Raw genomic sequence first — 14,225 nt, 5'->3', positions numbered from 1 at the left:
ACTTAACTGCTACTTAGATGTTTAAAAGATGCAGAACAGTCTGTCAAGTGAAAACAGAATAGCGAGAATCTTTGCCTTATGCTTCTAAATCAACCTCTACAACTGAATGATCAAAAAACCCCACATTACCTGTGTATCCTTCACTCACCTTCAAAGGCATTTTATAAAACACTACAGAGGAGAGGCATCTGGTCATATGTGAAAATTCCTTCTGAAAATATCAGCATGCAAATCCCAGAATGCATTTTGCTTCCTGTTTCTCTAGTGCCTATCACCAGAACACAGACCAGCAGTTCCACCTGCTCTGTACCCTCCCCATAAAGCCCCCCCGATGCAGACAAGCCACAGCAGCCTCACTGCACTGACTCGGCAGCACAGCGGGAGCTCACACGACGAGCACTCCAGGACAGAACAAGCACTAGGTCCAAGGAAAGGCCTGACACAGAGCCCCCAAAATTCAGTGGCAGTCCTTTCATTCAATCCTGTGGGCTAGAAGTGAACACAAGAGCCAGTCTTTAACTAAAACTGAACTAAGCTTCTCCTGGCTACTATGAACAGTAAAATTTTTGTTTTGACTTCACGGCAATAATATGGTCCTTGCAGTGCTTCTCTCTGTTTATATTTAAGGGTTTTTTCTCCTTAATCTGTTCTCAGCTTGTCTTGGGTGCCTGCCATGCCTTTATGAAATTTTAATTCTAACCCCAAATTAATTCACTCCAAACTTTGTTTTCATTAATTTTGACATGAAACCTTTCTCATCTCCAATAGCTTTTACCATACAAAGTCAAGAAGGAGAGTGGTAATCCCATCCAAGGGTTAGCAGAAATCCATGATCTCACAGATTATGCCCAGCTTCAAAACCTTATCCAGAGAAATTATTTTCTTTTATTATTTTCCCAGAGGCAAATCCCTGTGTTGTCTGACAGCGAGTTCATGTAGAATCACATGGAACTGGAATGGTTCAGGACATGAATGAGGGGGACAGAAGCTGAGGGGCCCCTGAAGGGACTGTATCCTGGAACAGATTGTGTCCTGTACTCTGCGTGGGCCTCCAAACACTGAACACATCTGACAAGAGCTGGCAAGGAGAGGCATGGATTTGAGAGAATGATGTAGTGACTCTGCTAACTGAAAAAAAAATGCTCTGGTAAGTGCAGGAATAGCTTTACTAGCCTAATCTTCCATTTGCCTCTACTGTTTTGACATAGCAAATGTGATAAAATACAGATTCTTCTGAAAAATTCATTCTGGAATAGACTGTCCCACTACCATTAATATCAGGGCAATTGTCACAGTGCACAGCCATGGCAAATATGTGCATTATGCAGCAATCAACTCTTAGTGCTGTTGATTTTTTTTTCTCTCCTACTTCCCTCCAATTTCAGCAGGATACCAAGCTCAAAAAACTCTGGTGATGAAGGATCTTTTGGCAAGCGACTTGCACTGTGGTCTAAGCCCTGTCCCTCACCGTAAGTTAGTCATCAAACAATGACACTAGCAACAGATCCCAAGTCAATAAATCAGAAATAATGGTATTTCATAAAGATGACATCAAAAAGCATCTGCCAAAACTCTGAAACACCTCAGACTAACAGTTTCATTGCAGATCCAGTTATTTAACACTGCTTCAATAATGCAGCTAATCAAACACGTAATTGTTTCCAACACATTAAATTAAAAAAATGATCCAATATGAAGTACTGACTTAAATTAAGGCAGAAAAATACTGCTGTGAAAATACTAAAAGATTCCCACAAGATCCAAAAAAAGGCAAGGCAAGGAAGCTACCTGCATGCTAAAATTAAAGGAAGAAATTCTTTCCTGTGAGGGTGGTGAGGCCCTGGCACAGGTTGCCCAGAGAAGCTGTGGATGCCTCATCCCTGGAAGTGTTCAAGGCCAGGTTGGATGGGGCTCTGAGCAATCTGGTCTAGTGGAAGGTGTCCCTGCCCATGGCAGGGGGATGGCACTGGACAATCTTTAAGGTCCTTTCCAACTGAAACCATTCTGTGATATCTGCTGGATCAATGTCTAAACTAGTCTATCTACAACAAACAGCAAAATAGTTTATAAAAGCAAACTGATAGCCTGAAACATTTCAAGAGAACAAGGACAACAAGAAACAGTAAGAAAACAGCCCTCATGCCCAAAGCAAACTTATGTGTAAGGATCCAGGAAGTGAATGAAGAGAAGTACCCTGTGTAAATCCAGTCCCAATAGTGTCACTCGGGCTGTAGCCGTTGACAGGTGCCCTACTACTCAGCTCTATCATCTGGTGCAGGCGGAGCTTTCGGCAGTAGATAGAGGCAGCCTCGGGTTCCAGGGCAATGATCAACTGCTCGGGATTTTCAGGAGATGCCATTCCTGCCTGAGAGAGAGAATTCATCAGAGAAGTGGGGTGGGAAGTCCCGCAGCCTTAGCAGACCCTTTCAGCTCTTGAACAAGGCTCTCCCCAGCTCATGGTCTCAGTTTAGGTCACCCCTCTGAGTTCAACTCACAAAGGAGCTGCTGCCAGCGGTAAAGGTCTGGGAATCGTCCTGCCCACAATGTATAGCACAACTTCACAGGCTGTCACAGGGAAGAATGCATGCACTTACCATGCTAAGTGCCTAACCAAGCAGTTGTGTACATGACAGGTGGAGAAACGAAGGAAATAATTTTGAAACCTGTAATGAATGGCCTAAACCCTGAACTTCTAATTAACCTGTGAATTTGCCTGCTAAGAGGGGCCCCAGCCTTCTTTAAGACATGAAAGAGTACCTTTGGCCTCTCCTCCTCACAGAAGTATTTTAAGTATGCCTTTCTTTATGTCCTAGATATACACAGTCCTTGCTGAAATGAAGTTCCTGCACTGTTGAACTGTACAGCAATATACAATACACTTTGCCAGTAATGCATCTTCTGACTTAGAACCAACATTTTCTAGTTCAAATTCACTTTTATAATATCTTCAAAATGCTCAGTTTATTCAAGGACACAAAATACAACAGGGCAGGTTCCCTAAAATGTAATGAGGACAAAGCTAAAAATAATCCCACATTGTAAAATCAACATTTGCCATTCTTTCTATTTTCTTTCTGGATTTTCAGCCTTCAGATACATAGATTTTCAAGAAGCCAGAAGTTCTTATGTAACCACATAGTGCACTCTCAGAGCTGGGCTTAGAGAAAAATATTCAAAGAACAGTTGACAAAATTGTGTTTTTGTTTCTTTTCCCCTGTACTTCTGCCTACACTATGATTTTATGCTAAAATAGAAAATATCTTTCAGCTCCTTTCTGCTATCATTTTTCAGTTAAGTGCCTGAGTACTAAAGCATGCTAGCAAATACAGAACAAAATGAATATGTTTCTGCTTCCAGTCTTCCAGCCTTCCAATTCATACACACACATTGTGGTGTCTCCAGAGCATCCCCAAAAGAAGGCAGACTCACATGGAAAGACTGCAGACTTGGCCTGGAATTTGTTTTTTTTATACAGCTACACTGTGGGGCTGTGGGAATCACTGGCTAATTTACACCTGCACCTAGAAACTCGAAGTAAAGCTGGTTTAAAAGTAATATCAGGGTAAGACTTGGAGACACAAAATTGTCCTTCACATTTACTGACTCATTTTACCTTCTCCATCTTATGAAATATGATAAATAGATTCTTACAGAAAGTATCTGCCTCACTATTGGTAACAAAAAAGGCAAAACAACCACAAATAAATTTCAAAATAAAAAAGTGAGGGTTAAACTAAACAAGGTTGCTCATTATTTTAAAAGCACACCTCACGACTGGGACTATGGTCACTTTACATCTTTTATTGCTGTTAGGAAAAACCTTCTGCTTTAGTTACATCCACTGGACTCATCAGCATGATCTGAAATTAGTACAAATGTCTGGGAAGGAAAATACTGTGCAAATACTGCAGAATATCAAACCTTGCAAGCTATGTGGCAACACATATTGAAAAAGTATTATATGTTTGCAACCAAACAATCAAACTTTGGAAAATACAAGTCCACAGCAGCCAGAGTAACTCTAAAATGTAGGAAAAGACTACCAATCAAGCACAGGTCCAGGCATAACCCTCCTGCCATCACAGCACTTGCAGGTGAGCATGTTGGCAGACGCAGGCTTAGACAAAGTTCTGGAACTGTACTGGGGATGAAGTTCTTGCACTGTGCCTTAGTATAAACCCAGTCTTTCCTCCAGCCTGTCTGGATGTAGTAGGCACAAGCAGGGCTGGTTTCAAGCCAGCTTACTTCAACATCACTTACCCCCATCTGAGCTTTCCTACGCAGGAAGCTTTGATTTGTTGCACTGGAAAGAGCAATATTCGAGATATGGATCAATACTTGGTCTTTGACAGACATTTATCTAATCTGCCAAAGAATTCCAAAAATGTATGGTCTCTGCACACAGATTCTCTCAGCCCTTTACTGTCTTTGCCTTTGGAGAGTTTTGCTAAAAGCCTAATCTGAATCTTGCTGAAATTCCAAGGCCAGCACTTGTTGCTCCATCCAATAAGGGCTTGAAGAACAAATAGCTCCTTACTACCCCACTCCACTTTTCACTTACATTAAATCCATTATCATGTTTTGTGAGAGCTCTGAATCTGAGCAGCAAGTGGGTTTTTCCAATCTCTAGCAATGTGATGAGTGGTCAGCCTGCTCCATGTACTGGGCATGTGTCAGCAGCACAGACAAATCAATTCTTAGTCTCAGTCTAACCTATGCACTGAAGACAAAATTGTGTTTTAGGGAAAAAATAGTTTGTTGCTCAGGATATTAAAATCCAAAGGCTACAACACAGATCATTTGCAAGAGGTGACAAGAACTGAGTTACACACACAGGGAATGCACTGGTATTTCCTAACTCAAAGCGGGGGCAGCAGGGGTGAGGGGGATGATTGTATTAACTGTGAAATCATCTGTTCTAGGGGGAATTTTGGTACAAACTTCCAAGGCTGCTTCTGCTAAAAGAAAACAGTAAACCATTAACAATAACATTTGCTTCCTCCCTCCTCCAGCAGGTCTGCACCATGACCTTTTCACACTGCAGCCTGCACATCAGGAGAGGAAGGCGGCGACCTGCGGATGGACTGAGCGCTGTGTTCTCAGACTCTCCAAGTATAGCAGATGCTATTCTTGCTACTTTTTCTCTCTAGTCATTATTTAACATACCCAATATATCTCCTGAGGAAAACATCTATACTATGATACTATGATGATACTATGATACTATCCAACAGAAATGGCAGTTTTTAACAGCTCAAAGCACAGCTGATCCTAACAGAATCTCATGAAGAATATGTAGAGGTTTTTTGCTTAAAAGCTTTTCTTACAGAGTTTGAAGGGCCAGTTACAATGAAGAATGTGTTATTTCACATCACAGAAACCATATAAAGAATCTTCTACAGTGAAAGGTACAAGGTAACCAACACATATTTTTAGATGTACACATACATATATATGTACATATATACACATACCCGCATACATATTTACATATAAGTATATACATATATGTACATGTATATATAACAATCAATATTTCATACCTTATGTATGTAGCAGTTCTACTTAGACCATGAGAGAGAGCACATTAGTCTTAATATATATATATATCCATACACAGCACAGAGAGAATGCAGGAAGGGGAGATGATAAAGAAACATGAACACACGCAGAATGCAAGGGAGGAATGGAGCAATGAGGTTGTTTTAATACAAGCCTTAAGATGAAGACTTAGGAGGCAGTACATCTGTCCCATCATTACAGCCAAGGAGCAAGGGACAGATGGGAGAAAAATATTGAGCATGCAGAGAAAAAGGAGGGAAAACAGCAGGCGGCAACACAAAGAAACAGTGATGCATTTGTTAAAAATATTAATTGTAGACATTTATGAATCTGCTGTATTTTACACTTGCTGCTTTCTATTTGCCTCACTCCATGTTCTTTCCCACTGTTGCCCAAGTACTACTGTAATTAAGAACAGAGATTCACAAATTAACAGGCCTGAGCAGGACAGATCTAAACAATGTCTAGATATTCAACATTCTACAGATCATTCTGGCAGTGGGACAGATGTATCAATTTGCTTTTTGCCTAGGGCAGATTATAGCAGACTTTATAATAGCGCAGTGTCTTGACTTTAGCCTGCTAAGGAGATTTTCTTTCTCCCATAATACTCACTACCAGTATAAACCCAGTGATCACTTACGAGACATGAGGGAAGCAGCTGTTTCTCCAAAACCACAGAAGTGGAAAATTCATCATGGAATTACAAAAAATTCTTTGAGCACCAAAAAAGTTCTTAAAAATGAATTTATTTGCAGAATATGGCTGCATTTATACACCTGGAAGAAGCAAAGAACACTATAAAAAGAACTACGCTAAAATTCAACTTTGCTCCTATGCCTGAGGACTAAGATTCCATTTTTTGACAAGAGAACTCCCAGATTTTCACTCACTCCAGTAACACAGGTCTGTGAGCTGGTGCCAGTGCATTGCTGTTCATTTGTCAAGATTCATGATCGACAGCAAGCCTCAAAGTGCTTCAAAGTCTCATGTACTGGAGCATTAATAACTTTTTACTATCCAGATGCAGGTGAATTCTCAACCTGGCTCACTAGCTTTGTTTTTTATAGTCACAGATGTGTCCTGATTCTGTGAACAGCATTAGCTGCCAACTGTTAGCCTAATTCATCATTAGCGAATACTCAAGTCTGAACTGAAGCTCAGTATTAGCAGTCTGAGCACTTCCAGAGAACTAAACAATTTTCACTCATTCCACATGCAGAATCATCATTACTACAGATTTCAAAGATGCTCCTTTTAAAACCCAGTCTCACATGCCACAACACACAGCAAAGAAAAGCAATGTTCTTTTATATTGTTTTAATACTGCCCCATATATGACCTTAAAGACAGCATTATAGTAGAATATTCTACATAGTCTGAACCTTTTCAAAAGACAACGAAAGCCATCAGGTAGGCCTAGATGAAAAGATCCCATCTCTGAAAGCTGCTGTAATCAGCATTTAGCTGTAGTCCTCCACGGCCAGGCAGAAATGCTGTTGTTCTTTCAGGCTTTATTTATTACACCAACAGTGACCTCAAAAGAAATAGTACGTTAGGAAATACACCATCATTGATAAGGTTCACATTTCCTATTACTACTCTTTCAAACTACAGAAAGCATCAGTTAAGAGGTTTTTTCAGAGAGATACATCAGATATCTTTTTAAAGGAAATTAAAAAAAACAGCCTGACCACTGATTTGTAACACAAGGAACATGCCTTACATGGAATGCACCTGTTTCTTTGAGTTATAAAGCTAACTGAAAGAACTGACTGGATGAATTCTAATTTCCTGCTTTGGTATATTTTGTAGTCATCCAAGACCTAATTCAGTACTGCCTCAGGGCTGTAAGCACTGCATTCACAATTAGTAGGACATGTCTAGATAAAGAAATGAAGCATAAATAGAATAAACAGATAAACATGTACAAAAGAATCACTCTGATTACACAGTTGCAAAAACAAGGCACACAGACTAAAGAATCTTTTCTAACTTTGCGTAGGAACCCACAAGAAGGTAGGAAATTCCTCCATAACCTCAGAACTCCAGTTCAGTGTCCCAGCCAAATGCTAGCCTTGGCCAAACAGCAAGCTTCCATTTCTACCTGTAACACGTAGCACATGCAGAAGCTGCAGGGACAGCTACATCACAGCTCCACCACAGCCTTGGGTCCCCACTCTTCTTTCACAATTTTTCACCTTCACCAACTGCATTACTTTAGTCACTTCTGCAGCAACACTGCAGGCCAGGTGAGTGCAATGATCCATTCTTCTGGTTGGTAGAAAGAACCTTTCAAATGTGTTTTATCACTAAAGCCCCATTTGTAGGCACCAGAGACAAAATTTAGACGGTAGATCCCATGAAACAGCTCCATAAAAATGCCATGGTTCATTAGGAAATGAAGCTCGGCAGGACAATATCATTCAGCCAAAATGACAGAAGCTGAGAATTAACATCAACATTTTGCTATTTTCCAAGATATTTATTGTAATTAGTAACAATAAGAAAGGCATGATTGCAAGTTAAGCACCGTGCAGGCAGCACGAAGAAAGTATTGTGCAACTGAATGAAGGCGAGACAAAAGAATGGTTGGAAATGAAGTGCCTCGTGCAATCGAGGGCGTTTAAACTAATCAGTTCATTGTGTGAAGGGATTCATGGTAACACCATTGTAATAAGTAAGCAATGGTAAAATTCACTCATCAAAATATATTGTATTTTCTGTATATTATAGCTAATGCTTGGTTGGGACTAGGGAGTTGTAAGCTGCGGAATAGTTAATTGCTGTGTTACTATTACAAGTTGACTGTCCTGCAACTGGCAGTTCCCTACCTAGTTGGCAAAGATAAAGTATCTTGCTTTACTGAGCACATATACCATATCCTGCTTTTCTAAAAATATTGTTTAAGTGTACTTATTAGAAAAGAAGAAGAGAACGAGGATCAGAGGGTCAAGGATGAAAATGGTAAAGAAGAGCCAAGGAGAACATCTGGACACCATAATTCATACCCAACTCCAAGGACATTGAGTTAAAGATACTGATGGAAAGTCCCTGGCAATCAAAATGGGCCTGCAACAGAACCAACCAGAACGAAGCCCGTGAACTCAAGCCCAATCAAGAGCTAACAAGTGACTATGGGAGGGGGTTGAAAAGAGTATAAAAGGAGCTATTTATTTGTATTGCGCTTGTGGGCCGGTGGAGAGCAGGGGTCTCTCCAGGCCACCCAGCGCGCTGATTTGCTTATCTGCACTTTATATCAATCTTACAATAAATTTTGCTGCTAAATTTTGATCTGGTTCATTTACCTATAACACCATCCACTTAGTGCCTTGCTAAGTGAGCTCCTCTAATCCTCCTCCTTTTTCACTAGCTAGCACTTTCTCCAGTTCCGTGCCATCAAACTGGGATGTCGCAACTAAACGACTGAGATCTAATTACAGAGGCAGAGCACGCCAGTAAAGAAGATGAGCAACACGAGAAAAGACAGCACTATCCCAAAGAGGCGCACGAGGGGGAGCTCAGCTGGCCGGGAGTGGGGCAAGTGGATATCACAAAGCTGCAGGAAAAGCACAGTGCATGCAGTTTTGCTAGATCTTCAGCCTTGAGAAGCCTTCACAAAGAATGTTTGAAAATCACTACAACATCACATACACCAATGCTTTGCCTTTAGACTTCAGAGTAATGAAGAGCGCTGCAGTCCAGTAAATATCGTGAATAAACAGAATACAGTGAGGTCAGACAGCCCAGTTATCTCTGTCCCCTTATCTGTTCAAAGATAGATGCTTAAAATTGCTGAACAGCCACAAAATAAACAGGATTTTCAAAGATTCCTCTTAGTGACCACAGCAAAGAGGCTGGGTTTGCCAAAGGCAGGAAGAAGAGCTGCTGGGTGCTCCCCTGCTCTCAAAACTTTATCCTCTGGATTTAAGAGCCTAGATGAAAACTGAATACTAACTTTCTTTTTTTTTTTTAATCCAGCCAACACAATGTTTGGGTGGTGGTTGATACTGCAAAGATCTGACATTTACAATGTCACAGAGGCAGGTTTTGCTTTACAGAACCAAGAGCATTTGGCTTTCTCTTACACAACATTTTCTACACATACACATATACGTTATAGATATACATAGATGCACACGTTTTCACACCATTATTGCTGGTTGAGCTAAAATTAGGCTTGTGGTACAGATCCTAGTCTGATCAGGTGCCACTCATACTTTGCATTTCACAAGTGAGAAAACAGTGGATAAATATCACAGCTGCAGAATTCCTTCAGTGTCAGTTCCCCCTTCTGTACAGTGAAGTGACAAGACAGAGATACTCATCTCTGTGAGAAAACTGCTTGAGAAAGCATAAATGAATTCTCAGGCTATGGTTAAATAGAAGTAACTTCATTTGGCAGATAAGCTATGGAAGATGAAAAGTGGAAAAGCCACCGTTTTAAGGGAGGGGACACAAAACTGGAAGTTAATAGATCCCTGTAATAGTTCTTTTTGCTTTGCACAAGTATGAGGGATTAAGTAACATGAAAGACATAGAAGGATGAACCCCAGTGTAAAAATCGGCCTTTAAACTGTCCTTAGGATTTTGGGATTATCCTGAGACCTCTCTTCTGATACTGCAGATATCTTCCCTTCTGCCATGAGGACGTAGATCCTGCTAATATACATTTATACACTATTTCCCTGCTTTTAAAATACCAGAGCGTAGGATTTGCAGTGCTTTCTGAATTCCCAGGGCTTGCCCATACCAGAAGCTTGTACAAAGTAACTAACCCACAGAAAATTCACAACCTTCCCACAGTCTTCACCTAGCCTGAACTTATTGCTGCTCCAAATTCAAACAGAACTCACAAGCTGTGAACTTCTGTGAAGGGAGTTTTTAGATGAAACCTTCTAACCTGCAGGTAATCAGGATAGACAATAATAAGGTGCTTCATATTTGCACCTGTATCACTGGTGTGGTGAACATCACCAGACAACATATGAATTAATTCCAGTTAATAGTAACACTACTCCCCATTTCAGAGTTGCACATGAACCTGTATGTTGAAGGAGCAAGAGATTTAGATTAGATTTTATTTATAATTAAAATTAGTTTTATGGTGGAAGAAACTCTTGGTGGCCAAGGAGCAGCCTAACAGCTGCGTGCAGCTATCTGAAGGGCAGTTACAAAGGCAGCAGAACACGAGATATAACGAGGGGCAACAGCCACATATTGCAGCTCTTAGACTTCAAATTGGGTATTATAAAACCTCCTTTTTACTAGAAAGGTGATGCAGCACCAGAACAGCTGCTCAGATAGGCATCTCTGTCCTTGGAGATTTTTACAACTTGGCTAAAGAGAGCCACTGCTGAGCTGGTGTTGGCAATAACCCTGCTTCAAATGGAAGGACAGACTAGATAATCTCCAACAAACACTTCCACTTAGTGCTTCCAGGATTCTAAAATGTTGCAGGTATTCTACACTGAGAAAGACCAGCAATCCTTCCCAAAGGCCAAAGACCTACACACTTTTTAATCCCTTGTCTTTGTGACTTTCACGTCAAATCCTTGAGTGTATCAGTGAGAGGAGCCCATTGTGTCTGACAGTATGACAGCAGTACCAGCCTCTGCTACAAGCCTGCAGCTATTCAGGTCCTCACAGGTTTCTGTATGGGCTGCAATTAGAACTTTTGTTTAAGTGTCTTGGGATCAAAAGGAAACATTTGTCACAGTGCACTTTTTTTTTTAATCTGAAAATATATAGAGCACAACAGTTCTAAGCAGTCCTTTAACCTTAAATACCAGCCACCAGTCATTTAAAAAGTGACTGCAACATATTGAAAGAAATTAATGTATCAAGGATGCACAAGCTGAGTTTACAATATTAACATAACCTGCACTCAAAAAAAATCTGCCTCGGTCCAATGTCTTGTCGGTGAGGGAAATTCAGTTCCTAATAAATTCCTTTTCCTGTATTTCATTGTAGAGTTAAAATATGGTCTTTATGCTTAAAAGTATGAGAATGCTGTCTGAAATAGCAGATATGGACTTCAAGCCCAATTTTTTGCATTCAGCTCTGCTATAAGCTTCCTATATAACATTTTACAAGTCACTTGGACTAAATTTTGTGAAACCACCCCCTAAAGCAAATGCATCAACTTCTGAGTATCCAACTCAACACCAAGGTTTTCAGTGGAGCTATTTGTGAAGTTTGTTGAGATGGGGGGTACTTGTATTCTGAATAATCATGTTGGCTGCCAGTCCTGCAGCTGATCCCACTACTTAGCAAGGTGCTTTGAACCAAAGCAGAACCCATTTGATATTTCACTTCTGTTTACCAACCTATCAGTAAAGCTAATCCTATGACAAGAAATAATGTACAGCCTGTAACATTTCTCCCTCTTAATGGCTGTCTAGAAACTCTGGCATTATCTCATTCTGAAAAGCAAGAAAATAAATGGGGCACCTGGAGTTGTAATGAAGTGTGACTTTTATTTTCAGCACACTCAAAATAATGAATTTGTGGAGTTGCATTGGTTACAGCCAGAACTACTGCATTTGTGTGGTCACTGATTAGATGAAGCAGTTTGTTATAGATGGCGAGGCTGTCTTATTGAGATAAATGCCTTTGGTAAGAACAGTCTGATTGCCTCAATTTATTTTTCCTGGTGTTGCTATTACCCAGCTAAGAGTACAGACTGCTTTACCTGAACATTTCTATACTTTATATTTTATAGATTATTTTTACAATCTATTCTTTTATTTTAACCTGAACTTGGAATTATTCAGGACTGTATACTTGTCAGGTCTTCTGGATTTTGTATTACAGTTTCCCTTTTTTAACCTATAAAACCTTTTTTTTTTTTCTTTAGGAAGGAAAGTGGAGCATAAGGAAGGATATACCTGAATTAAGACCATTGGCTACCTATCATGAAGCAGCACTTTTGTTTAAAATTCATGGAGAAGGTTCTGCAGTTTACCTGTGCTTATTTCTCAAAAAGCTTCTGTGAATTGCCCATAAGAAAGATAATTTCTTGCTACACACAGGCAAGGCACTTGATTTCAGGATCATTATGAGAGAGAAAAGGATTTCTTGTACTTGTGAGATAAAAAGAATATCAATAGTTACAGCAGACCTTGCCTAGGACACCAGATCTAGTCTATCACAATTTGGTCTCAGAAGTAATCCCAGAAATACAGACAGAGGTTTCTAGGGAGAAGTATCTTGGGTCCTTTATTATGTAAGAACAACCGCAAGACTATGAAATTACCAATGCTTTTCTCTGTGCAAAAAAAAAAAATCTCCAAATTGCTTGTTTTGTTGTGCCTCTGCCCTTTCATTCCCCCAGAAGTTTCTCAGGTACTGGAACCACAAATAAATCCAAATTAGCATTACTAAAGCTGAGTCACATATTGCTGAATGATAATGTGGTAAGGTGGAGGTTACGTTTTTGACAAGTTGATGGGACCACAGTGGTATTCAGTTCATAATTCATTAAGGTGATGTTGCTGAAGCTCATTCCCAAGGGATTGTTGCCACAGATCACATTTGTGGCACAAATGAAAGCTTAGCTCCAAGTGGCATTACCAAGAATTTTTTACTGCATTACATTATATCCCCCAAGGTGCAGGAGAACATTACTTGCAAGTTTCATGACTAGCATGCATTAGAAAAATGAAGCCATTAAATTCTCATAAGCTTTTCAATTTTTCATGTTATAATATTCTAGAAATGCTTTTTTGTACCATGGGCATGCATCAGTTACCACAACAGCAAAGCCTGACTCTTCCTATTTAAGTCTAGTTTCATATTTCTAGTGTGTCAGGCTCTCTCCTTTTCTGTATTTTGAAATATCCTCATTGTAGGTCCTTATGGACATTTGTTTGTGGACTTCTGTCACTCCCTAATGATTGTAGTTTACATCCTTTCAGACCATGTTTTCTTCTTCTGGTTGGTAAACCCCATTTAGATACTCTTTCCACCAAGCAGAATGAAGAATTTAAATTTTTCGTTATTTCTGTTGGCTTCAGTGACCTCTCAGGCAATGTCTAAGATCCTGTGAAATGTATTTCAAAGTTTTAGAAGATAAGCACAGATGCACTCTGACAGAATGCTATGAAAACCTTTTAATTTACTTGGATAGTAAAAGAAAAAGAAATTCTCCAAATGTTGCAACTTGTGGCACAGAGGTGGACAAACAGAAATGTAGGACTAGATTAGCAGATGGCTTTGTCAACTGCCTCTGCTTTCCCGTGAACCTGTCTGAGTAACTAAAATGTGTAAGCAGAGATTGATCAGTACACATTTTCCACTCTGTAATCTCCACCCCTCAATTAGTCATCTTTTCCTAATTAAACATAGCTACAAGATGCAGAATCCTCCCTAACACATCACTCAATAAACATTTTAATCCTTATGATTAAAAGGATCTTAATATCACAAAAGTGAAAGCACAGACTCAAGAGATCCCCCAGAAGCTACAAATAATCAAGGCAGTTGATGTATGAACACACTTCTGCCTCATCTGCCTCACTAACAAGTACTGTTTAAAAAAATCACCAGCTTCCTAGTGCTGCTTACACCTTTACATGTGGTTTATAGCAGAAGCCTCACACGGTCCCTACACAAATAAACTTCAGTTGCATGTGTTTTCTGTACCGAAGAACAGACTTATG

The 14,225-nt window shown here is 39.9% G+C and overlaps 1 protein-coding gene and 1 long non-coding RNA gene across 3 annotated transcripts in view; one reads left to right on the top strand and one right to left on the bottom strand.

Moving 5' to 3' along the window:
• The window catches only part of HSPA12A (heat shock protein family A (Hsp70) member 12A), a 55,371-nt gene that overhangs the window by 10,578 nt on the left and 30,568 nt on the right, over nt 1-14,225 (bottom strand). For both annotated transcript variants that reach the window (XM_027655328.1, XM_027655329.1), the window contains one exon: nt 2,194-2,365. In XM_027655328.1, the coding sequence (XP_027511129.1) occupies nt 2,194-2,365 (172 nt within the window). The remainder of the gene's footprint in view (nt 1-2,193; nt 2,366-14,225) is intronic.
• LOC113952853 lies at nt 7,596-12,838 on the top strand. Its single transcript, XR_003529680.1, has 3 exons — nt 7,596-7,814; nt 8,936-9,298; nt 12,422-12,838. It is a non-coding gene; the product is annotated as an uncharacterized LOC113952853 (long non-coding RNA).

Source organism: Corapipo altera, unplaced genomic scaffold (assembly GCF_003945725.1).
Source record: "Corapipo altera isolate COAL_440 unplaced genomic scaffold, ASM394572v1 180, whole genome shotgun sequence".
Taxonomy (NCBI): Eukaryota; Metazoa; Chordata; class Aves; order Passeriformes; family Pipridae; genus Corapipo; species Corapipo altera.
Note: the sequence above shows the minus strand (reverse complement) of the source record. Positions and strands in the feature narration are given on the sequence as shown.